The sequence below is a fragment of the Oryzias latipes genome, chromosome 4, assembly GCF_002234675.1.
Source record: "Oryzias latipes chromosome 4, ASM223467v1".
Classification (NCBI taxonomy): Eukaryota; Metazoa; Chordata; class Actinopteri; order Beloniformes; family Adrianichthyidae; genus Oryzias; species Oryzias latipes.
In genome coordinates, this window is record NC_019862.2 from 30,653,908 (window position 1) to 30,679,947 (window position 26,040).

Genomic DNA, 26,040 nt, shown 5'->3' on the forward strand with positions numbered 1-26,040 from the left:
CATATAGGGGTGGACTCTCCATCTCTTTTCACTTCTCCCGCTGTCTCCTTCTCTCTGTTTCTGCCTTTCTGTCTCCTTCTCTTCCACTGCCTCTGTGCAGCTTTGCTGGACCCAAACTCACTCCTGCAGCACCAACTTCCACTTCTCAGCACCTCAGGAGGCAAACGAGTGGTCGACCAAACTACGCTGACATCATGGAGGCCATCAAGAAGAAGATGCAGATGCTGAAACTGGACAAGGAGAACGCCATCGACCGCGCAGAACAAGCAGAGACGGACAAAAAGGCAGCAGAGGACAAATGCAAACAGGTGAGGGAGGCGCAGATGATCAGAAGTGAGGCCTGCTTACGTGGGAGCTGTTCATCAAGCTGAAAAACCATAATGAATAAAAATGCCAAAACTATTGTTTTATTAACTTTAATTGAAGAAAGAAGTGTACCATAAAAGTCTTTATTATAAAAAGATGTTTATGTAGAAAGGCTTTAAATTGTCCAAGTTCATTCCTTTCTCTGCTTGGGTTTGAGGTCAATCACAACATGAATTTCAGACCAAACATACTTCCAAGGACACAAACTTTTATGGATGGGATTGTCTTAATGCATTATTACTCCCTACTGCAGACCAGTGTCTTTACAGTTCAAATGGATGTGTTAAACATTTTCTGAAGGATTTATTGTTTATGGTGTTATGACACTATACCATGCTTAATTTTCTCTAAAACAAAAAGTTTGGTTTGTAAAACACATTTTGCAAGTTGAACTGAAACAAAACCGTGACCAAAGAAAAACAGAGGTTTGAATCAGATGATTGTATTCTGCACTAAAACGTTTCAACCACTAAGGAAGTCTTAAAATGCAGCTTCTGTTGTTATAAAGCAGGAAGATCAAGTTTTCGAGCCGCAAACATCTGTTTTATCATCACAGCTGCAAATCAGCACATAGTGTTTGCTTTTTTGTGCCGAATCCCCATCAGCACCGGTGTCCTGGTGCCAGCTAAAAAAAAAACATTTCAACTAGACCCTGAAGAGAAGAGGATCAACACCAGAAGAGGATCGGCCCTAAAGCTGAAGTTCAGGCGGTTTTAAGGTTTTAAAAAGCTGAAACCAAACCCAAATAAGGCTTCATCTTTCTTAATTCATAGATCAATACTTATAAAGTATCTGCACTTGGACTGGTATAATATAAATATAAGTAAAATCTCAACAGAAGTAAGTGTATGTAAAAAAAAAAAGGAGTAATGCTTAAAAGGGGTGGGGATTATGTAATTTTGCTCCTATCCCACTCCCATTCAAGCATTTATTCTTTTAATTTCAATTACTCTTTTTGACAAACCTAACATTTAATGTATTCAATGTGTCATACCATATTTTTAACTAAAAATATGTCTATTTATGATTAAGAGTAGTTATAATGGCATCATATACATGTCTATGTGGAGGTATATGGATGCGTATCTTCATTAAAAAAAAATTCCAACTGCGTCATGACTAATCACCCTATAAATTGGATAAATCTATATATAGATCAATACTGTATGTCTTTTGTTTTGATTGCTTGAAGTAATCCAATTCCTACCAGTCTGGTTCCTGGATTTGATCACCTAAGCGGAAATAAATGGTCCTTTTTCCACCTGGGTCACTTCACCCCTTTATACCATATCCTGCCTTTATTTCCCTTTAATCCAGGACTCTGCTTAATTTAGCATCATATTAAAATGAAAAAAACACTGAAAATAAAGATTTATTTTTAAATGGAAATAAAGTCAGACGTGGAGGGGTTTAAACTGTAGTTAAAAAAGGGACTGAATGTGTGGACAGATGAGTATTAAACTTTAAACGCTGCTCTGTGTATCGATGCAAATGCAGTGTGCACAGACAAATGTAAGATTAAACACACACACAAAGCGCGCACACACACACAGCACAGTCCAGGCATCTGTCCTCACAGATAAATACTGTATTTATAGACATGAGGAGGGAAGGTGTGAGTGTGGGACTCAACGCGATTGTCACACTCACTGCAAATAAAACACTTGGACTGTGTGTGTGTGTGTGTGTGTGCGTGCATAGTTGTGCATGAGTGTGTCAGGGCAACTTTGACCACAGCAACTCCTCTTATCGTATGAGGGCGAGAGTTAACCTTTTCGTGCAGATATGGTTGAATTCCATAAAACCAACCGGCTGACCCAAGTGTGCAACCATAGCCAGTGGTTAGAGAGTCTGCTTTATGCAACGTCATCAATCTCAAGCCTCAGAAGATGCTGGCGGTTTTGAAAAGAAGCATGGAGATGTTGTTTTCAGGAATTCCTGTGCTGCATTATCCAACGAAAAGCAGAGCTAAACGTCTGTTCTGTTACAGCTGGAGGAGGAGCTGCTGGACCTTCAGAAGAAGTTGAAGCAGACGGAGGACGAGCTGGACAAATTCTCTGAGGGCCTTAAAGATGCGCAGGAGAAACTGGAGCTGGCAGAGAAGAAAGCTGCAGACGTGAGTATCGTCACCGCTCAACGTCAGCAGAAACTCGCACAGAAGGCCGCTTTAAGGTTACTTCCTTCACGTGACTTTATCCACACAATGAGGGACGATCTCCAAAAACTCCACTGCTGGATTCAGAGCCAGCACCAGCTGTGGCTCCACTTTGAACCGCCGCGAGAGGTTTGAGGCATCTCTGAGATCGCTGCATTCCTGTGCAGCCACTCCTGAAGAATGGCCAAACTGTAAATTTGACAACCGAAAACACAGGAACAAAAGAAAAACACATTCCAGTCATCCAAGTCTGTCTGAAAGACTAAATTAGCAGAGCAGAGAGAAGCACTTCTTAAAACCTTTATTATAATCTTCTTAGTCTATGAAATACCACAGCATGAAGTGTCACCAGTGGTATTTCGTTTTAGATTGGAGTTCTCACACTCACATCATGCTTTTACTGTCAACAAGAAAACAGAAAACTCTGTCATTGGGTCACAGTCTCAAAATACACTAGTGTTTTTAAGGAATTCAAAGAAACACAATGACACACTTTGAAAGTCTGCAATTGTTTCTTATAAAACACAGAAAAAGCTGAATTTCTGAGATTCGAGTCACCTAAGAAAAACTGAACTAGACAAAAGAAAAACGTCTAATCTTAAAGATTTTAAAGTCATTTCCGCAAAATAGAACCATTTGTTCCTCTTTTGAGAAAATTCCCCTTCATTAAGTTAAAAATATTCCGTTAAAATAGACCTACTACTTATCTTCTTCTTTCTGAATATGATGCACACATTTCCCAGAGTGCAATGCAGTGTCTGACAGGAGCACAAAGACATGAGTCAGAACTAGCGACTTCAGTTGACTCCTCAATCCAACGGGGCCTGTTTGTTTTATTTTGAAATTCCCTGCCTTTTTTAAAACAGATGCTGCTGTTCACCTTTCGGCACATCCTGTCAGAGGTCGCCGCAGCAGATCGTTTTTTACGCTGGATGCCCGTCCCGACACAACCCTGAAATGTATCCGGGCTGGGGACCGGCACAGGGAGAGCCCCCTTGTGGCTACATAGCGAGGGGTCTTGCCCAATTTAATCTGATCTTCATGAATCATTTAGAAATAGATCATATTTTAGAATAAACAAGTGATCAAATTGAAAGAGCAGATGTTGTGGAACTAGTTGGGTTAAATTGAGGAGAAAAGGATCTGCGAGAGACAGAACTGAGAACTGCATGGTTTCAAAGCGGGCTCCTCTTTAGGCCCCCCCAGAGTTCACAGGTGACTGACATGCCGATGTCCCGTCTACTCTTCCTGTCACTCAGTGAAAGGGCATTTTTTAAATAGTAAGATGCAGCAAATTACTCTTTAAATGTTAGTGAACCACAAGAACAAAAGTGAAATAAAAATAGTTTGCCCCAAATTAGTTTGAGCCTCGTGACTGAATTTCATGGAAAAAAGAGGAAAAGACTGAAGGAAAGTATTACCAAACAAGCACAAAGTTAAAGTCTGGGGCCTGCTGGACGACTCTTACACAATGAATAAACAAACTCGCATCATTTCTAAATGCAAAAAAACTCACAAGTCAAAGTGGGTCAAGTGGGGTTTGCATCATTAAGTGTAGTTTCACCGGGAGAATTAAAGCAATGCCAGTTTTTGTTTAAATACATGCTCACATTGACGTTTATTTGCTTTAACTGTAATGAGGCCACACAGCGACAGCAAAGGCACAAGCCGCAAAGCCATTGTGCTCCACTCCCATGAATTCCACATCGCATGTCCTTTATTAGAGGCAGAAGTCAAGTCATTACACATGTGAATTCACACAGAAGACTACAGAGCTGGAGTGTACATCTCCAGTGGGGAAGCAGCCAAGTTTCATCAAAAACAAAAAAAAAATCCAGGGCTGGTAATATTTAGGTCATAAATGTTTATTATTAACCCAGGCAGGCAAAGAGATGCTGCCTTCAGAGGATCACAGCCCCCATGCAGTGAAAAAAGTGACAGCGTCGTCTTGGTTTCGGCAGAAGAAAAGCTGGCCAGGCAGCGGTTGGATGGGGCAGACGAGATCTGGAGGGTGGGGTGCGGGTGTGTGAATGTGTGGGGGTGGTGGTGGGGGGGGGTGGTATGTTACTGGTATGTGAGGAATGCAGCTAAGGCAAACAGAAAGCCCCACACGCCTGTGTCTAATGAAATCAATGCTTCAGTCCTTTCCGGGGCAAGAAGAAAAATAAGAGAGCGGCTCCATAAGACGATCAGGGGAGATTTACGTTTATGCTGGAAGCACCAGAACTGGATTTAAGTAGATATGAGCCAGCTTGAGGTGTGGCAGTCGACTTAACAGCAACCCCCCCATCTTTGTCTTCAGGCTGATCTCATGAACAGGAGAGAATTAGCAAAACACAAGCAGGGGTCTGGGTTAGGCTGAAGTGGGATTTACAGATACAATGCACATCACTGGTAAAAATGTTGGAAGAGGATTCAAATAATCAGAGACCCAAAGGGTAGACGGATCATCTGAAGCCTTAAAGTTAAATTGAAAGTATGTATTTGCAGTATCATTTGAATATGTAGTTCCGAATTGTTCCAAATACGCTCACCACCTTTTGCGACGTCTTTTCAGCCTCATGTTAAATCTACCGCATGGCAACACGCGAGAAATTCTCCAAATCGGTCCAAACCAACAACCAGACCGGGAACCACAGAGGTTTGAGGTGACTAAGGCTGCTTCCAGATGAACATTTCTGGGGTCTAAAGAGAGCGGAAATCCAGTGAGCAACACTGTTTTTCATTGAAGTTGCCTTGTTGATGTCACAAGTCAGAGGAAGGCCAGACTGGTTTAAGATGAAAGAAAGGCAACAGCAACTCAAAGGAGTTGCTCTTTAAGTTGAGGGGATCTGGAAGAAGCTGGTTCTCCTCCACACATGGAGGACGCCGAAGCTCCTGCGGGCGGAGAAGAGGAGGCTGGAGTTCTCATGAACCCCAGGAGGTCGTCTTGACCTCTGTTAAACGTGAATGAGTGTGTTTTGGTTTAGGGTGGGCGTGGCTCTCATTAACAGCAAAACCTCTGAGGGAAGAAATTCAGAGGCTCATTACTCTCTTTATCTCCATCTGTATTGGCCTCAGCAGATAGCATCTTCATGACTGCAGCAGAGAGGGCGACTGCGTCTGGGGCGTCTTTCTCCTCTGGTTTTGAAGGTGTACTTCTGGCTCTGTTGATAGTTCATCATCGCCCCCTTTTAAGTCAGGTTTGGATTGGGTGGAAGTGCAAAGAAGTGTCACATTTGCTTTCAAAATCTGCACTCTTCCCAAAGAGAGGACAAACGTCCTGCTCCAAAACAACACATGGACCAGAAGAACTCTAGCCGGTACTAATAGTCTTCGAGATAACCAACCCTTCGTTACACCCCTGTGGTTACACCACATTTACCATACCGTTTTCACCGCTTTTTCACACTTCTTTGGACTCGCGCTTTAGGCTGTTTATTTTTTCCTCCTTGAAATGCATTAGACTTCAAAACTAGCTTACTTTGATGTACTTCTTTCAATTGGTCCACTAAGGTCATTTGAGTTCACACTATTGCAGATCGGTGTCACTTCCAAGACCCTTTCATTCAACTGGGACAGAGTTTGGTCCACAGCAGAGTTCAGAAAACTTTCACACTTGGTAAACAAACTAGACTTTCCAAGGAAATAAACTTTGATGTGACAGAGGGAGGGGTTAAAAAAACAATCCAGTAAGTTAGAAAATTCAGCATGAATTGCTCCATGAATCAATTGTCCTTTCAAGCTATTTCTCAAATTTTACAAAGATTCTGACCCAAACCAAATGAATTTTAGATTTGAACTTAAAAAAAAAGATAATCCTGTATACATGGTTCTAATCAATTCAGAAGTTCGGCGGTGGTACCACACCCTATATGTCGAATTTCAGTGAAAGCTGTGCATATGACCATAAATGGGATGCGATATTCAACATCCAGGAGGTGATCGTTTCATCAAGATGCTCTCTGTCAGAGCTGCCTCACCATGATCCTTCAAATCTATCACTTTACTCTTGCCAATTACCTGGATCAGACTGAATTTTCTTTCAGGATTTGAATGTCTGAACACACCTGAATGAGGTAATCCACCACTACCAGAGCAGGGAAAGAGGGAAAACAAGCAGGGTGGGAATAAGCAGGCAGAGTAAAACTTACAAAAGCTGATTTTTCAGCTGTGAACTGTAAATAACACTAGCAATTGGTCACATTGTTTTTGTGCTTTTAAAGAGAAACATGTACACGTAACCTCTTCAGGCTTTATGCTGATGATGTGCTAATTGCAATGTACCATTTGATTCATGACTCCACTTAAAGTCCCACTACGACCATCTTTCGATCTATTTTAATCCCAGCAGCAGGAGTTTGTTGCAGATTTGGCTTTGGTGATGTGGGCGGGACCATTGGTGTGAAGCAACCCCCTGCCCTCTTCCCGTCTCTCATAACTGTGTTGTACAGTTTCACTAATCTGGTTAAAAAAATGGTATTTTCCATGAATGGTTTTACACATTTTAAGTGATCAAAATAGTTAAATACTAAAAAAAAACAAAAAAAACAACAACACAATTTTTGCTTCATTTTCCCCAAGTTTGGTGCCGATCAGACAGGCGCGCACGCGCTCACACACAGTCCCCGCCCTATCTGACGTCACCCCACCAGTCCTGTCGCTCCACTTCCGGCTCGGTCTGGCGCTCATAGCTCTCTCCGGTGCTCACAGCGCCTCAGTGCTCCTCAAAACCAGGACCAAACTCCGGAGGTTTCGTTCCATCGGTCTCCCGTCAGACCCGGAGATCACCTGGACCCTCACACCTCCACGTCTGCTCTCTTTTTGCTGCTCTTGAGTCACTTTCTTCACATTCCAGAAACTTCGGAACTTCTTCTTCTTGGAACACTTCACGTGATTTTCTTTTTTTTTTATCGCAGTTTTCCCGTCATCACTTCACCCATTTAGCAGCTGCGCACTTTTTCTTTGCACAACCAAGAATTATAGTCTTATTTGTAGGATTTTTTTTTTAAATAAAAGCGTTAAAATGGCAGGCATGAACTCTCTGGACGCCGTGAAGAGGAAGATTCAGTGTTTGCAGCAGCAAGCCGACGAAGCGGAGGACCGAGCGGAGTCTCTACAGAAAGAGTTGGACAATGAACGGGAGCTCCGAGAGAAAGTGAGATTTCTTTTTTCATTTTCTCCTCCTCTCTCTCTGTTTTTTTTCTTTCTTTCCTTTTCCCGGGTCCTCGTGCCTCGACTGCAAGGCGCGCGAGCCTGCGTGTTAAAGAAGTCGTCTCATTTAGTGTCATTGATTCTCCTGCGGGCGTGATTGTGCCACAAGACAAGGCGTTGGTCCCGTGTAGAAAAAAAAAAAAAAGTATTGCGAAGGCTGTTGCGCATGCCCAGTGATGACCACACCACCACGTAGACGTTACAGTCCCAAAAGATAAAAACCGTCTGACCAGTTGGCTTTAAAGTCATGTTAACGTTATGTTCACGTCTGGCTTTGTCAATAAAGTTGGAGGTTAGAACTTTTCAACACTTTTGGACGGTTTCCTGCAGCAGTTGAAAGGTGTAACCTTCTCAGACAGACTATAGACCCATCTTTCTAAATGGGACTTATTGGGGCTTGATGAAGAAGTTTATAAATCACTTTTTGTAGGCATTCAAGTGGAGCCTTAATGTGGGACAGGCTCCCTGGAAAGGAGAACTTGTGTCAGCATTAGTGGACGTTCTCTACATTGTGACTCATCTGTGTTTGTTGGTCACCTGGCTGCCTCTTGACTCACATCCTAGTTTTATGGCTCCAAGAAAAAGGAAAAAAAAAGGTTTGAGGCTGAAGGTTAAGAAGAATATGCTTAGTGGCAAGAGTTGAGTAAGCGTCTTGACCAGATTCAGGAGCTGCTTTATGGAGCCATATCTTCTGCAGAGAAGCTGCTGTAATTACAGGACAGGCTGGGAGTGGGAGGGGAAGGTGTGGCCGCACAGGTATTGCAGCTGAGCTGATGAAAGGAGCTGCTGTGTTCTACAACTCTTTTTGTTGGACCTTTCAATGGTTAATGGAGCAGCTTTCTGATTTCACCTTTAGACTGTTTAGTCTTTATTTCTGCTGTGGATGCATCAATGGCACCGAGTGTCTGATCAGACGCTGTTAAAACTCCATTAAACACAGATGGAAGGAAACTGATGGATGTTAAAACTCCTTGCGAGCTTGTTTTGCAGTAACACTCTTATCTGTATATCTGTTGGATAGTATTTCACTTTACATTTTAAAACTTTGAAAATTGTGTTGTTTTTTTTGTGGTATTTTTCTAACAAAGGAGGACATGTATTGAGAAAATTAAGCTTAAAATTGCATTTCTGGGTTTATCTTTTAGTCAAATGGTTTTAAATCAGGAGCAGACAAAAAAGTGGTTTCTAAAAGCTTAATTGTGACGTAGAAAATACACTGGGGGGGACCACAGTCTCTCTGCTCTGCTCCATTCTGATGCATCCACTGTCAGAGAAATGGATCCAGGAACCTCTTTGTTTTCCTCGTCTGAGCTGGAATCTGGATCAGAACCGTACGGCTGGATAGCTACGATATTTTTTAGTTGCACTAATGATGTTAGGTTGGGGAAGATGGGGGCTGTAAGCTAGCAGGAAAGAATGGAGACAAAGAGCTCTCAGCACTGGGGAGGGGAGCTATCCCGGCCACAACTTAAGGGTGAATTTCTAATGAATTCCCGTTGCACTGCAGGAACTACGTCCCAGAAAACAGTTTTTTTCATTCATTCATCTTCCTCAGTTTATCCCCTTTGGGGTCACGGGGCTGCTGGAGCCTATCCCAGCCACTTAAGGACGAAGGCAGGGGGCACCATGGACAGGTCGCCAGTCTGTCACTGGAAAACAGGTTTTTTATTTTAGCTAAAAGCAGTATAATAGTTGGGAACGCTTTGAAAACAGATCAAAAGATTATCATAGGGGGGAAGTTTCAATCATATTGAGGGGTTTGCCCCACGCTCGACGGGGTTTGGTAAATCTGAAAATGTAGGAAATGAGTAGCTAAAAGCAATTTTATTTTGAAATATAGTGTCAACCCCCCCCCCCCCCCCCCCCAGCCTTACATGGAAATGCATACTTTTCCTCAGCATGATTGTTGGCTTGTTTCATTTTTGGTTTGTTTTGAACATGTTCCTTTCGCATAGAGTTTGGGAGGCAGAAGTCATTGGGAGCTGCTTGCATTTCCCTCCACATGCAGCTCTGCGCTTGTGCTCCCTCCATATGTGAATAATTAGGACAACCTGGAGTCATTCCTGAGCACAAGAAGGCTTTCTTTGCAGCACAGGAGGATCAAAACAGGAACCTTGCTGTGTACAATGAATGTGAAAATGTGAAGGAACTATGAGCGCTTGAGCCACATCTGTCACAGAACGATAAAACTAACCGCTTCATGGTTTTCCTTGTGTGGTTTTGACACTTTTAATGATGTTACTTAACCGCTATAAGGCACTTGAGGGCTTTCCTGAATCACAAAAGCCTGATATTGTCTTGTTTTGCTCATTAAACACGTATATTAGCGGCTTTATTCTCATTGAGCTGTTTGGTTTTTCTAGCTGGTCATTATTCTGCTTTGAGCACCGTTCTAGTCTAAAGAGATCAGCGGATCCAAATTAAAACAGTTCTAATTTTATCCCTCTTCACCCTTCCAAAGAGTTTAAAAAGGGCAATTCCTCTTTTTTTTTTTGTCTGCTTTGTTTATTGTGGTTTTATTGTCAGCAAATAGCATGCGGTTGTCATAGACTGTTAATGCTTGAACACAACACCGTACAGAAATCGAGTTTGACATGGATCGTCTCTTTTTCCAACATTGTATTTAAAACAAGAAGGAAGTGGGGCTCTGAGCATTCACTAGTATTTACCCCGCCCTGACTGCCCCTCCAAGGATGTTGCCTTGCAATTCCTTCTCCAGTATTTCCTACGCTTCTACCCCCAGCACTTCCTGTCCCTGAGCTCCAGCCCTGATAAACAGGAAGAGGTGTGTTTTGGGGTGTGGATTCCAGTCGGTGGTTGTGTGCCAGTTTTCTTTTTACCTGTACTTACTTTTTTTTATTTTTTTGGAACAGTAAAGATTTGCTCCATTTTGGGTCCAAATAAGTAAAACAGCGTTTGATTCAAATTTCCCTCTAGAAAGACCGTTTTGTCTGACGGCGGTTTTTCACCACCGCGTTCAGCTGCCAGGATTAAGTAGTTCTGCACTTATTGAATCAGGGACTATCAATGTTCAGCTGAAGTTATCTGATGCTGGCCTTGACCTTATTATACCCTTAGTCTTCATTCTGGAGCTACGCTTCCCAGGCTTTCTGTAGAAAAACATGAACCGCCTCCTCAAAATAAACAGATGTATTCTGGGAAATTCAAATTCCAAGGTACTGCAGCGCTTTCAGCAAGTGAGGCTCTCCGTCGTGCTCGCTGTAGTCGTCTTTCCTGACGTTGTGGTGCCAAACCCGTGGATTTCCTGTCAGAACCGTTTGGACCAGGTCCAGTCAGAAAGAGAAGCGTGTTTTTTTTTTTTCTATCAGTTGGTCTGATTTTTGATGAACTTGTGTTTTGTCCCTCTGAGTTATCACTTCCCAAAACCCTTGTATCAAAACCCTTTTACTCACAGTTTCTAGGATAGAAATGTTTTGTTTTTTCGCACAAAAAACTTTTTACTTTAAATTCTGTCACAATACATTTAAATTGCTTATCGTCCGTATTGTTTAATCATCTGCAACCCCTTCGCTTTTTAGAATGTGTGAGCGTTTTCTGCTGTGCCTCTAACGGTCTCCTACAAATCTTTGGAAAGAATGACTTCCTGGTCTAACCGTTTTCTTTGGACCATCTCCCGGGGAATAGCCCAACTTTCCAAATTTAACTGCCACATGCGGATACTTTCTGGCTTTTTGTGGTGATCTGAGGAACACCCTGACGTTCGTGGCTTAGCTGATTATATAGGCCAAGGTTGTGGGCTCAGCAAAGAGAGGAATATGTCGCTGTAGGATGTGTGGCATTAATTTGAATTTAGCCAAACGGGCTTTGGAGATTACAGTATTTGCATCACAAACTGTAACCTATTTAAAGCATTTACAGCAGATGTAATAGTGGTAAAAAATAGACCTGCAGGTTTTTCTTTGAGTTCTGCCAACAATCCTTGATGTAAGAAGAATTTATTTATAATTTAGCCTGGAAAAACATGCAATAGTAGTCAGAAAAGGACCTGGTGTCCTATTGCTAACAATTACCATCAAAACTGTTGGCAATGTAATGTCTTCCTGGATGTTCAACTGCCTTCTTTTGCATATCATCCCTCATGACAGACAGATAGGACTAGATTAAACACATGCATTTACATTAATGCTAAGTACCATCTGTGTCAGGAATAATGTACCCCTCAACAGCGTTGTGCAGCTCATTAGCCCACTGCCCTGGAATCTGCCAATAATTAGATTCCTCCTTCACTTGTCCTCCATTATGTCTATAGTGCATGTAGTACATTCTGGTATTTCTGAATTCTTCCCAGCAGAACTGTGCTGTATCTGAAAGTGAGGCTGTACAGAGTTTACAACAACAACAACAAAAAGACGATTCTTATATCGTATTCAAGTAAAAAGGTTATTATGAGAGCTTTCTTATGTGGGTCTTCATGGATGTAATATTCTAAATGTTGGTGATAATAATATCTTACATTATTTTTATCTGATAATGTCAATTCAATTTGTATTTATATAGCCCAATATTACAACAGTAGTCGTCTCAATGAGCTTTATACCAGTAAAATGTCTAGGCCTGCACAATATACTGCAAATTTATCGTTATCGCAATATCCAGCTCTGCAATATGCATATCACAAAAGACGGCGAATATCGCAATAAATCGTAAATTCAAAATGTGTTAAAACAATCTTATGGCAGCTTGAAGCATTTAACGAATCATATAATATATATATATTATATATATATATAATATTATATATATATATATATATATATATATATATATAATATTATATATATATATATTACATATATGTTATTATTTTTTTTTACACTTTTGCTATTTCTTTATTTAATAAGAATCTCATTTTTGATAATAATTTTTGATAATAATTTTATTAATATTTTTAATTATCTAATATAAATGTAATTTGTGATGTCCTTTATTGATGTTATATTATATAGATTATTTCTGAATGTCGTGTTGCTGCCACAGATAAATGAAATTTCCCTATTGTGGGATTAATAAAGTTATCTATCTATCTAAATCCCTTTATGCTTTGACCAATCAGATGGAGGCCTCATAAGTTAGATGTTTGTCACCTATGTCGATGAGGGTCATTTGGAGTATAATTTTTAAACTGTTGCAATGAAATGGGAATGATGTTTTTGGTTATTTTTCTATTTGTTTATATACTGCAAATCATATAGTTATTGCAATATTAATCTCTAACATCGCATATCGCAAGTTTTCCTCATATCGTATAGCCCTAACTCAGTCTCATCAAAAAATGTAACATATTCTTCTTCTACGTTTGTGCCAGCAAACATCACGTTACCATCAAAGGACATCAGAAACTTTGTGAAAATTATATCTATTGCTTAAGCTACCACGCAGCCCATAGGAAAGACAGTTCTTGAGAAGTACAGTTCCATACTGTACATTTATAACTTTTACTCTCAGTAGAGTTTAAATTTCTTTGCTTTATGAATATTTTGTACTGTACGCACTCACCGCACACAAGTTGGAGTTATCTCTAACTCCAAAGTAGATATATATTGGTAGCTGGGAATGCCGTTCCCAGGCAATGGCTTCTGACCCGCCTTGCAGAGGTCTGCCACGGCACCCACCCCCTGGACACGAACGTAATAGTGATGCCTTGACCTTAAGCTCTGGCAGATAACTTAACCTTTACGCAAAATTCCGACCTACGATATAAACATATGTCCTGGCCATGCCTGGACACTGTAGAGTTTGAGTGGAGCCAGTAACAGTGTGCAATCAACCCCATATGGTACTGGTCCAGTTGTCTGCTATGAGTAGGATCTGTCCTGGAGGTCCGCTTTGACACAGTCACATACATATAGATTAGTCAGAAAGGGCTGCATGATGGTGTTGAGGATAGTTGGTTTAAATTCTGGGTGGGATTGGTTCCTCCCCAAAAAAAACCAGTGCATGTGTTGGTGTCTTTGCTTAGCTGGTTCTTTGTTCTTTGTATGTTCGTGGTTGCTTCTCCACAACCTACCTGTTTTGCACAGAAATGGAGCCATGTCAGTACACCGCCATCATATGATTGAACTGTAAACATGATGGAGTGTCTACTCATTATTTAGGGTCTTTGATATCAACCACCTGCCTGGTCGGTATTCTAGAGCTACCAGTGCGGCAAAATTCTCAATTGTTCGACCGATTGAACAAGAAATACAAATAAATTCTTGCCAGCAGGCTCAGTTGTTGGAAGCTCTGAAAAAAGTCTTTCTGTGCCACTACTGACACACATAAAGCCCATATGATGGTCTAACCATGTGTTTCCCAAACCGGGTTCTCAGAGCAAACTATCCTGGATGTTTTCTCTGAAGTGCTGGATAATGAGCCGAATCAGCTGTTTTTAAGCAAGGTAATGTGGAAAACATGAAAGACAGTGGGCTTTGGAAGACCATTGTGGAAAAACCTTGGTTTAAACCAGAGATGGTCGAAGGCGCAAACCCACTTCTTATTGGCCGGGTCCAGATATTCCTGTTTGTGTGCAATACTTGCAAATGTGGTCGAGTAAGTTGAGTAGATATCTGTGTCCAATGGGTAACGACAGCAGATAAAAATAAAAATTGTTACTTTTTTTTTAGTTTCCACAAGCTAGCATGAACATATGAAGACTTGAGCACGTTTTCACTCCAATTACTTAACTGCATAGACTCTGGGACGCTTCAATTAGAAACTACTGCAATCAGAGCAGACCACTGACTCTTGTGGCACCACTCAGAGACACCCAACTCTTGAACAAACCCTTCTGATTCCTTTTTCCATCCGCTAATCCTTCTAAAACACAGATTGAAGTGGTCACAGCAAGTTCCAAACATGACACTTCGGCGCACGAACGTGAGATCTTCCAATCAGCGGTTGACCGCTCTACCTCTGCCACCCGTATTGAAATATTTGCTTCAATCCTTGTGAGGTCAAGGTGAGGCTTTTATTATGTAAATGTGGTCGTTAGTGGATTTAAATCCTTTTCAGGACAAACCTGTTTTTCTGCTCCAATGAATATTCTTTACTTCTTAAAAAAACAGAAACGGGTTCAGGTGAGAAGGACTACAGCTTTTCATAACAGAACACTCAGTGAATGCACAGCAGTACAACATTGATGACATTTCTGCTGTTGGCAGTACAAAGAGAGGATGTTAACGTAAAAAGAGAAGAGAATCAAGCGGCCGAGGATGCAGTTTGAGGCTCGAAAAAGTCTAGTTTATGATGTTTTAAATACTGAATTTGCCTTATCTGACAGCAATGTAAACACGCTCAGCTGCTTGTGTTCATGTGAATTTCAGAGAGTAAAGGGAGAAGACCGGGGGGGGGGGGTGTCATTGTGAGGCTGATGATGAAACCAAAATAACTTTATGCTGGTAATTTAGTAAACTATGTGGAAGCATTGTGGGGCTGGGGGGGGGGGTTAAACGGCCTCTGCTGCAACAGTGGTTCAACCGGTTACCCAGCTCAGAAACGGTAAAGCCCATATTATAACCTACTGTTTATTGTAAAGACAGTACATTAGTGACTGGTACTCGAACATTTCAAACACTGAGAAAGTTAATTTTATCTATGAAACACCCCATGGGGTGTTGAATGTACTGGCTGAGTGACTCGGTATCACATGGACAGAATTTGGAGGGGGGAAAATTGACAGTGTAAAATTGTGCAGTTACATGCAATGTTGTTGTAAATGAGGGGGCACCCAACCTTTGTGCTTATGCACTCAAGAAAGTAAGCTGTGCGTATGAGTGGACCAAGTGCAAAGCCCCCCCATGTGCCCACCATAAAAGGAGTCTTATTCTTATGACCCAGTAAGGAGTTGTTGCCAGTTAAAAAAACATTGCATGATGTTAGTGAGTGCTTTAGCTTCAAAAAGATCAAGAACCAAGTTTGGGTCTGGTTCCAAGGCAGCACTGAAATCTGTTTTGGTAGAAAGCTCTGGATGATCTTTATGAGCATGCATTGGTTTTCTGTTCGCCCTTGGCCTCTTCTTGCATCCTTATGGTATTTACACACCAGGCATGTGATGCTGAACGCAGGGGCTTGAACACTGTTGCTACCTGATACTAGCGCATGTACTAGTAGTATATACATATACACGAATAGGCTTTGTGTGAAATGTCGCAAGAGTGCAAATCTTGGTTCAAGGTTTTTCTATTCCGATGTAAGAAAGACATGATGTCATAATTCCAGCTGCGCACAAACTACAGTCGTTAATTTCTCCTTCATGGTCAGTTTTTAAATGGTCGGCACATCCGTTAAACCAAAAAGGACGCCACCCATATGACGCTAACAAATCGAAGTCCCCGACAGGTTAAGTTCACCTGGTTTAACGTTCAATGGGTGTTCAATGGCAGCGTGTTGCCCAAAAACGAGCAACCCCCACTAGTTCAAAGCAGATATTTCCAATAGATGGACAGACATAAGGATTTGCTTTTGAGACCCCAGAGCAATGAAAGTTTTGGTGTCTAGCTCAAAGGCATAAGGACTGCCAAACCTCTGACATGAACTTTGACCAACTATTTTATAGACTCTTTAACCCTTAAAGCATCTTCAGTCCAGAGAGTAAAACGCCGTCAAAGGAAAATCCTCTTTAAAAAGGGAGAAATGGTATTCAGATCATGTTGTGATGATAACAGAAGAGCCTCGTGGGTGCGTGTCTGTACACATCTGTGCTCAATGTCAGACTCTGCCTCCAACGCAAACATTTTCCATAGTTGCTTCACCATATAAGGTCATTTGTGTCCCTGGCAGCTGGAGAATGTGAAGTGGGTGCTACAGGAAGGGTATGTCCTGAAGAGAGAATACTCACTTTGAAGGCAAGAGAACAATCACAGGGAGGAAATGAAAGGACGTTGGTCGGCTGACTTCCTGTCACCAATTTCAAGATCCCCATTTGTAAAGTTAGGCGCCCCGCACTGCAGGTTTGCAGTACACTTTCATTCTTGTTACCCGTCAACTCCAGAACTGTTTTTAAGAAACTGAGCCGCTCCTGTCCCACTATCTGGTTAAATAATCAAGAGAAGCAGCAGAGTCTGCACATCCAGCCCCCCCCCCTCCCCCCCAGGACTCCGGGGCTCCTCTCTTCTTTGGTCACGCCTCAGGAAGCTGCAGGCATGAGAACAGGCTCTCTGTACCCTCCAGCTTTTTAACACAAGTTAGTGCTTAAGAGATCTCCCTCTGTGCTCAAGGATGGTGAGCGATAAGATCGCACACGTTGTCTGCACAGCTTTTCCTTTTCCTTTCATTTGACGGTAAACTCCTGGCGGACAGAAGTGACCTGGTGGTGGTAGTCCTGTGGGACGTTGTGATGGACAGGTTGGCTTGTTTTACCAAGTGTTTGTGGGTCCGCCTGCTGCCCTGAAGCCCATGAGCAGCACGCTTGTTTGGGTGCAGACCGGATTCTCCGCAGCACAAACATTCAGGACGCAGGATGTGGCAGTATCTGCTATTTCAGCCTCCCCTGTATTCCTGCGTGACGCCTCTCATGGAGCAGATGTACCGTCGACGGGCTGACCCGTGGACGGTGGCGCTGATGACAATCCAGCATGTTTTAAGGACACTTATACACCCCCCCCCCCTTAGCATTAGTCACTGTAGGACGTGCTAGGGATAGTCAGACATTTCCTAAAAGAGGAAACTGCAGGAGAAAAGATAGCTGATCAGCTTATCAGAATAAAAGCTTGTCCGTCATCAGCAGAAAGCTTGGCAGAACGATGTCTTGAGTTGAGTGACCTACTTTTTGTTGGTTGACCTCTTGACTGTCTGACGTCAGAGTAGTGTGTCTGAGAATCCTCATTTCTCCCTGAGAGTCCCTCTGCTAGACGGTCGCGGATGGTTTTGAAGCCTGAACAAAGTCTCCATCCAACAGAGGACATTCTTGTCTTGTTGTCTGTTTGGATTCATCTTCCTCCGTTTGTCCTCGCTGAGCGGGCCGGCTTGGTCGTTGCAGGAAATGACCTTTGCCAGCGTTTTATGTGTCTCATGCAGGTGGGCTCTGCGTTTATATGAAGGTCTCCACAGAGACCTACAGCCGTCTTTTCATTTGTTGCTCACCTGGAGAACGAGAATGGGCGTTCAAACTTCACTTCCTGATATTTATGATTATTAATGTGTAAATTCACGTTTCATTAGAAAACTGATAAAGTAGAATATTTTCATTTAACTAAAGCACCACAGGTTAATGTGCTTGTATATAAAAAAAAACTTTTTTTTTTTTAGATTTTCAGAATAAGAGCCCTGTAAAGTGTTTGAAAAACTGTTTCTTTTCCCCCATATTTATCAAAGATAAGTTGATTGAATAAGTAATGTGAAACTTTAGTTTTAATAGACCCACTCCAATGTTAAGGGTGTTTTTGAACACGTTCCTGCAGCGTTTGTTTGGATGATGGGGGACTAGTATTAAGAAAATCGAGTCAAAAATTGCATTTCTGAGTATTTTTTCATTTATGTGGTCGTGAATCAGGAGCAGATGAAAAAATGCTGTTGGAAAAAGCCCGTAGCAGTGACGTGGGTGCTAGAATTAGGCCACAAGCTCTCAGCTCCGCTCTATTCCAACGCATCCACTTGTAGACAAATGGATTCATGTTCATCTCTAGTTTTCCTCGTCTGAGCTGGAATCTGAACTGTACGTCTGGAGAACTCCAATATGGATCAGTATTGGATGAGAGGCTGTAAGCTAGCAGGAGAGCATGTAAACAGATGGATGTCAGGAAGTCAGGGCAGGCTTACTCCAATTTCTGACTACGTCCTGCACTCTGCAGAAACTATGTCATAGAAAACAAGACGGGTATTTTGATTTTGGCTAAAAACAGCATAATTATAATGTAAAAGACCACTGTGGATTCTTTGAAAATAGATCAGAGGATGACACAAAACGAAAACCTGTGCCATTCTTTAAGACCCTGCATTCAAATCTTAACTAGTTTGTATTATCATGTTTTTTTTTTTTAACTTCCTAACTGAAGCTGTGAAAGGTCAGAGGTCGGTTTGTGGAAACTTGTTTAGTCATGAGTGTGGAAAGCTTTGCAAAGTTCACTTTGAGCTCTCTAATTGTGCGTTTAGTTTGTCGCCTTTCCAGTTTTTACACCTGCTAGCAGGGTTTACTCCAAACGGGTAAATATGAGAGACGTTCAGTGACACATTAAGTCTTTCCTGCTCTCCCCTGAACATTTTAGGGTCTTTTCCGTCCTGTTTCACTGCTGGGAAGAGGCAAACTGACTAAAGTCTGCTTCCTTTCCTCCATTTTGCCTCCCAGGCTGAGGGGGATGTAGCGGCTCTGAACCGTAGGATCCAGCTGGTGGAAGAGGAGTTGGACCGCGCCCAGGAGAGGCTGGCCACAGCGCTGCAGAAGCTGGAGGAGGCGGAGAAGGCTGCAGACGAGAGCGAGAGGTCAGCATTTCTTCTCAGCGCGGTTATTAATGAAAGTGGAAGGCTTTGAAATCGATATGCGGCTCCTTCTGACTGTGCAGAGGGATGAAGGTGATAGAGAACAGAGCCATGAAGGATGAGGAGAAGATGGAGATCCAGGAAATGCAGCTGAAGGAGGCCAAACACATCGCAGAGGAGGCCGACCGAAAATACGAGGAGGTGAGCCTTCGTTGGCGAGCGCCAGGTTGCACCCGCTTCACCTGCTGTAACGGCGATGCTCTTTGCCTCAGGTGGCCCGTAAGCTGGTGATTTTGGAGGGCGATTTGGAGAGGGCCGAGGAACGGGCCGAGGTCTCAGAAAGGTAAGCGCACAAATTCATCAAAACAAGAACGCAAAACTGCACCACAGCTCCCGCCTGCTGTTTGTGAGGTAAATCCTGCCTTTGTGCTTGTGTGCAGTAAAGCCAGCGACCTGGAGGAGGAGCTCAAGAACGTGACCAACAACCTCAAGTCCTTAGAGGCCCAAGCTGAAAAGGTGAAACAGGAAGCCAGGGCAAAATGTTCCTAATACAACTTTTTCTTGTAGTTTTGTAAACTGGGTTCAGTGTTTAGTCAGTGTACAGACGTGATCTGAGGTCAACGGCGGGCGCTGCGCAATTCTTTGGTGGCGGCATTTTTCGAGCGGTTCTGCAGTACAAATATCAGAATTTAGAAAAGATTTGCATCACATCAACCAAACTGTAAGTTAGCTTTGGCCCGTGATGATGTCATCAGGGGGTGGAGTCTAAAACAAACATTGAGGAGAATCTGGTCAGAAAGGTCCCTCTAATTTTAATTTTTCCTTCCTCGGACTAAAGCGGGACAGCAAGTCGTCAAACTGTGTCACAGAGACACGGAAGTACCGCCGAAAGCGCCAACATTCAGACGCAGCTCCTGCAGCAGGAGTGAAGCTCGCCGTAACAGGAGAGTCTCTCAATGATGTCATGAACCCAGACATAGATGGATGGATGGAGTACTTTATTAATCCAGAGGGAATTTACGTAATTGCTCCAAAAATGCGCAACAAATTAAAATATGAGGATCATAAAAGGATAAAAAATATTTAAAAGTCATTAATGGTCATAAAAACATCAGAAAAGTGCCAATCGCACTCACTAAAAACGGAATCAAAAGAATAAAAGTAATAAAAGTACTTGGAGACGAGATAACTAACGCTTTTGTGTAACCTTTCAAAATAAATCATCCTGATTTCTCAACATCAACCGTTCCTTCCATACAGCTAAAAACTTTTGATGGTAGCTCCTCCCACACACGGTGGGGACATCGAGTTAATGAACACACTTTGGACAAGTTTGCTGCACAAGTGGTTTGGCTCAAAATGAGCAGCTTATATCTCATATTCTACATGGGTAACCGCTTTAACCGTCACGTATGAACCTGTTAACCAGCGAGACGAGGCAGAAATGTGATCCTACGGCCTTTGGGCCTCAGCTTGAATGAGGAATCGCCTTCTAGCCGTCGTCCACCTTCCTGTCACCTTTGCTGCTGTTGCTCCTCAGGGATCCTTGGGTTACTGTGCAGGTTGTGTACGTGTAAACAGGTGGGGGGGGGGTCCCACCGCCAACCTCCTGAGCGGTGTCCGTTAAATCCTCTGCATGGACGACTAGCTGACGTTGCATGCTGGGTTAATGGCTGTGTGAGGTGTGTCCTCCTCCTTTGAGGAGTGCAGAGGAGGTGCATTCTTCTGGGGCTGCGTCATTCTTTCCAGGCACAGACATGCAGCGCGGCAGCATGCCAGCGTGATCGCAGCAGGACTTTCCCTTCTCTGTGATGATGCTTTCTCCTTTGTTCGGCCTGACGGGACCTGGGTGGCAATCGGAGCAGAACCCGTTCCCAGGACGGGCCAACGCCTGCTCCGTTTCCTCCAGTGGTTTCACTTTTAAACATGGTTGCCAATTCGGCTTCTTTTTTTTTCCAAACTGGTTTGGTGGATGGAGATGTGAAAATGTGTCTGTTGCTGCAACTGATGGCGTTATTTTTCTGTCAACAGTACTCAGAAAAAGAGGACAAGTACGAGGAGGAGATCAAAGTTTTGACTGACAAACTGAAGGAGGTGAGATTCTGATGTCATGATTTGTGTTTCTAAAAAACACTACAAAGTAGCAATACAGTAGCTTCGTGTTTTATTTGTCTTCCTCGCAGTTTTAGCGTGAATAACCCAGGTTCAGATGTGAATCTATGGCTGTGTCCAAATCCACTCAGTACTTCCAAACCTCCCCAGAAACCACATACTGCATTCAGCTCCCTGGATATACTCCAATGAAAATGGTGTTTTTAACACGTTCCTGTGGCTTTTATTCTTAAGAGGGAGGACATTCATGAAGAAAATTAAACTTAAAACGGCCTCGCCCACAACTCACAGGTGAATTTTGAAGGGACTTCTGCCACTCTGAAGAAACTATTGTTTCATTTTGCCCGGAAACGGCGTAATGGTTCTTAAAAGACGACTTGGAACGCATTAAAAAAAGGTCAAAAGAAAATCAAGGTGGGACTTCAATCCAATTCAGAAACTATCCTTTTTTTAAACGCTAAATATTTCGTCATGCATTTGCAGAATTAATAACTTTATAAAACGAACATTTTACAAAGATGATTTATAAATCCGCTTTGTTCTGAGAAATATAGTGCACCAAAGAGTGAGTGGAGGGAGAATTTGGACACAACCACGTCTGAACTATACTTGTGTAGTAGAGCTCTCATTGTGCGTCTGAGCTAACCTGTGTAGTAGAGTTCTCATTGTGCGTCTGTGCTATATTTGTGTAGTAGAGCACTGCTTGTGCGTCTGAGCTATATTTGTGTAGTAGAGCTCTGATTGTGCGTCTGAGCTAACTTGTGTAGTAGAGCTCTGATTGTGCGTCTGAGCTAACTTGTGTAGTAGAGCTCTGATTGTGCGTCTGAACTGCTGACAGGCTGAAACCCGTGCAGAGTTTGCCGAGCGGACGGTGACCAAACTGGAAAAGTCCATCGATGATCTGGAAGGTACGAGAACTGAAACTGTGCATTTCCTTCTACACAAACCCAGTTTCTCCTTTGTTCTGTAACTTTCTACGTGAAGACAGACTTCACTACATTTCTGTGAGGCTTGTGGTGTCTGGGCAGCATAATTCCTAAACTCTAAATTCCATGTTGCATCTGGAAAGGCTCCTCTGCAGAGGACAGGATGTGCTCCCGTGTTTTCAGCGTCATTCAGCTGATGAAGCACGGGGAGCTGGAGTTTATGGAGTTATGGCTGCAGCTTTATGACACCTCCAGCACACAGCTACACCGTCAGAACTCTTCCTTCAAGCATCTCTGACCTAATTTCCTTTTTTTTGTCTTTTCTTTCCTTTGCCGCTCTCTGCCCTCCGTCTGTCCCTCATCCTGCTTTCGGCTCGTGTCTGTCGCTGCCGTCCTTGAACGCCGCCAGACGAGCTGTACGCTCAAAAGCTGAAGTACAAGGCCATTAGTGAGGAGCTGGACCATGCTCTCAATGACATGACCTCTCTGTAGACCTGCTCTGGTCCTCGCCGCTCTGCGCCGCTCTGTCATTCACTCTGTGGCTTATGCGCCTTCTGCCCACCCGGCTGTATGAAAGGACTTGAATAAAACGTTTGTTTCCTACTTTACATAAATGCAGACTTATTGTTGTGGTTTGACATGAAACGAGGCCTTCTGTGTACATTTTCTGAAGATCAGTTTGACCAGGTGAGCTCGTCTGTTGATGAATACAACAAACCCTCTAACTAAATATCTAGGATAATTCTAAAGCACAAAAGGTTTTAAAAAGGATCATCTGAATTTAAAGTTTAAGGCGTTTTTTTTTACTAAATCCAGATGATCCTTTTAAAAACTTTATTTTCCTAATAACTGAAGGATGTTCCGGTGATTTTCTAACCATCACTTCATGCATGGAAGGCACAGTTTCCTGTACAACACCCCCCCCCCCCCCCCGTGCTTCTGCAAACGTCTGTGCCGCCACGCTCGCCGTCTTAACGTTTCTCTCTCGTCTCTGCAGAGAAATTGTCGCACGCCAAAGAGGAAAACGTGAGCATGCACAAAGTCCTGGACCAGACCCTGCAGGAACTGAACAGCTTATAAACCCCCCGAGGAGGAGGAGGAGGAGCCAGTCGCCATCATTCCCTTAAATGTTCGACTCCATTCCACATATGTAAAGCTCCCCACGGAAAGCGGGGTTTTTAACTTAATGCTCGTCCCTTAATGTCTTTTTGTTTTTAAGAGTATGGGGGCATGTTTGTTTTTTGTTTTAACATCCAGCTGTGATTAGATTCTTTCCACTTTGTCACCCGGAGGGGACTAAAGCAATAAATCGGCCCAAAGACCCCCCCCCCCCCCCCCCCCCCCCCAATCAGCTCCATTTTTTACGTCTACGTCATCATCGCCCCGACCGATGGCTTTGATTCACACACGTTGTTCCGCTCTGAGATGTTTTTGGGGGATTTCTGAGCGAAGGTGCAGCAGGAAAACCCCTGAAATCAGCTCAAACCCTGGTGGGTCAGACGCTCGGCGGTCCTGACGGAAGCGTCTGGGTCGCACGGCGTCTGCGGCGTGAGTGAGACGTCCCGTCCGTTTGAAGGGGACTCTGCACGTTTACATCGACCCGCCATGTGAGACGGACCCCGCACCCCTCCGTCCGTCATTCTAGTAGAACCCCGACCCGCCAGAAGACTCACTCTAGTTTTTATCAGTCACAATAAATATTGTACATAATAGAAAACCATGTTAGAAAGTGGAGGTTTTTTCAATTTTTATTTTAAAGACACTTCCTTCTGCCAGGGAAGCTCTAAAGACCAAAGAACAGAAACGGACGACTCTTCAAAGATTTTATTTTTGTTGGTGATGGTCATTCTGACTATGAAACGTTTCATTCAACTCCCCCTTCATGTCGATTTAATAAATGTTTTGCAGAAGTCTGGACTGGTTTGATTTTTGTTTTTTTAAGTTTGGATGTGCCACTATATTCTGATTAAAGTTTAATTGATTTAAATGGAAAAGAAGTGCTTTAAAACTCGTGTATCCTGCTCCTTCCTGTAGATGTTAGGCACATTTCTTCCTGAAGGCGCAGCCTGAAAGGACATAAATAGATGTAATTTTAATGCAAACACACGTTAAACGCAGCTTTTTTTCTGTACCTGACGTTACTCTGCATTTGCCTCCACTGGGGCTGCAGAGGACGACGGAGCAGCCGGGACAAACCACCGCCGTCTGAGCGTGGCTGAAGACGGTGGTGATCCTGTAGCAGCCTAAGATGAAGCCACAATAAGTGAGGATTATAAGATAAAAAAAATTAAAACGGGGGGGGGGGGGGGGGGCGTCTGTGCTTCTATAGCTACCTAAACATTTGACATCCATGAAGAAGGAATTGGGACTCTGCACCAGCCTCTTCTTCTTGTGTCTCCTCATCTCCTCTGCTAGACTGGGATGCATCAGATCTTTGGCCAGCTGGGGTTAAAAAGAATCCATTTCTGACTGAAGTTGCTGGGTACATTAATACTCGAGCGCCCCCTGGCGGTTGCAGTTAAAATGATAACACAAACATGCCCAGACAAGTCGGAGAAGCCTTTCTTCAGTCAGTATAAACGTTTTTACTTTTGGCTTCTTTTATGCTAAACAAATATTTCAAATTTTATTTAATGTCCAAAGAAAACATTATTTTTACAACTAATATTTTATCTCCATTATCTAAAATTGTCTGTCAGAAGTCACACCATCATGTCCATCATTAAAAAATACAGAAAACAAATAAATGTACTTACAGACATAGTTACGCGGATCATCAACGACTTTTTATGAGTTGAAGTGAAGCAAAAGTGAAATTAGGATTTCTCCAGTCACCTGCTAGTTCTCCTCAAATAAGTTCTGCACCAAGGATGGAGGAGGAGGAGGAGGAGGATGAGGAGGAGGTCTTTGTGTTTGAAGGAGGAGCAACAGATGAAATGAAATAAGGAAATCAACAAATCCAAACATGTAACAGGATAAAATGTGAAACTTCATCTAGAAAAAATAGGATTCTTAACCAAAAAAAAGTCTTTTAAATGCTGAACACAGTCATTTAAAAAACTAAACGTGTTGAATTCCTGTATTTAGTTTAAAAAATTATCACAAATCAATCGCAAAGTTTTTATAAAAGCATCCTCAGGACTATTCGACCTACAATAAAATAGTGCAGGAGCTCCAGGTCTATTAAATATAGCTGTATTAGATGTTTTGCTTGACTAATACAGCAAAAAGGAGATACAATTAATTACTAAAATACAACAATAGTAGGTTGTTTTAAATGTGTTTTTCTTATGTTGTGGAAACACTGTCTTTATTTATGTTAATTTACCTTTATTTTAGGTTACAATAATCATCCGGAAACCATTACACATTTATTTTGAACTTGTTTATAGACCACACAGTTTTGGACTAAATTAAATTAGCTGGGAAAACATATTTTCCATTTTTCTTTTTGCTATAAACATATTATTTGGGGACTTTTTTGTTGTTGTTGCAGAAATTGACAACAACAAGGTCTATTTACTCAATGTGGTTGTTCTTCTAAAGCTGCAGATAGTAAGTTTTGTAATTAAGTTTTGTTTAAAAAAAGTTAACGTTAAAAAAGTGGCTTTAGCTTGTTTGTAATGTTGAAATAAATAGAAAAACATATTGTGGTAATTATTTTTTTCCACATCACCTAAATTTATTCAGGTGTATAACGTTTATTTAATGAAAGTAGGGGAGGTAATCACCGGTGGGACTCTGAGGAAGAGTAATTAACGTGCTGTGTAGTCAAAATCTTTTTTTTTAGCCACATAACGATAGTGCCACCACCGTGTTGTTTGAACAAAAGCAAGCTGGGTTGGTTCTGAAATGAACGAATCTTTTAGGAGT

At 42.4% G+C, this 26,040-nt stretch overlaps 2 protein-coding genes across 5 annotated transcripts; one reads left to right on the forward strand and one right to left on the reverse strand.

The window, feature by feature from the left end:
• Positions 1-24,082, forward strand: tpm4 (tropomyosin 4). 4 transcript variants are annotated; one of them, XM_023954570.1, is made up of 9 exons: positions 1-308; positions 2,357-2,482; positions 18,999-19,132; positions 19,213-19,330; positions 19,402-19,472; positions 19,570-19,645; positions 21,161-21,223; positions 22,080-22,149; positions 23,165-24,082. In XM_023954570.1, exons 1-9 carry the CDS (start codon positions 195-197, stop codon positions 23,245-23,247), a joined length of 855 nt encoding a protein of 284 aa, XP_023810338.1. In that variant the 5' UTR covers positions 1-194; the 3' UTR covers positions 23,248-24,082. The 4 variants fall into 4 exon arrangements, with proteins under 4 accessions (XP_023810338.1, XP_004068406.1, XP_023810340.1 ...); XM_004068358.4 differs by lacking the exon at positions 23,165-24,082 and adding an exon at positions 22,577-22,775 and having other exon boundaries at positions 4-308; XM_023954572.1 differs by lacking the exons at positions 1-308; positions 2,357-2,482 and adding an exon at positions 7,187-7,658.
• LOC101161046 (40S ribosomal protein S27-like) lies at positions 23,977-25,060 on the reverse strand. Its single transcript, XM_004068359.4, has 4 exons — positions 24,924-25,060; positions 24,501-24,609; positions 24,300-24,410; positions 23,977-24,233 (listed from the first exon to the last, which is right to left on the reverse strand). The coding sequence occupies exons 1-4, from the start codon at positions 24,942-24,944 to the stop codon at positions 24,205-24,207; spliced, it is 270 nt and encodes an 89-aa protein (XP_004068407.1). The 5' UTR covers positions 24,945-25,060; the 3' UTR covers positions 23,977-24,204.
• Between the last annotated feature and the right edge of the window lie 980 nt (positions 25,061-26,040).

What these genes read in the sequence shown, in the direction of transcription:
- tpm4 (XM_023954570.1), top strand. Translation starts at nt 195, where the DNA reads ATGGAGGCCATCAAGAAGAAGATGCAGATGCTGAAACTGGACAAGGAG. An exon ending in CAGAGGACAAATGCAAACAG is followed by an intron (nt 309 to 2,356) that starts GTGAGGGAGGCG and finishes GTTCTGTTACAG; the next exon opens with CTGGAGGAGGAGCTGCTGGA. An exon ending in CCGACCGAAAATACGAGGAG is followed by an intron (nt 19,331 to 19,401) that starts GTGAGCCTTCGT and finishes TCTTTGCCTCAG; the next exon opens with GTGGCCCGTAAGCTGGTGAT.
- LOC101161046 (XM_004068359.4), bottom strand. Translation starts at nt 24,944, where the DNA reads ATGATCCGCGTAACTATGTCT. An exon ending in TGATCCGCGTAACTATGTCT is followed by an intron (nt 24,610 to 24,923) that starts GTAAGTACATTT and finishes TTTTAACCCCAG; the next exon opens with CTGGCCAAAGATCTGATGCA. An exon ending in CAAATGCAGAGTAACGTCAG is followed by an intron (nt 24,234 to 24,299) that starts GTACAGAAAAAA and finishes ATGTCCTTTCAG; the next exon opens with GCTGCGCCTTCAGGAAGAAA.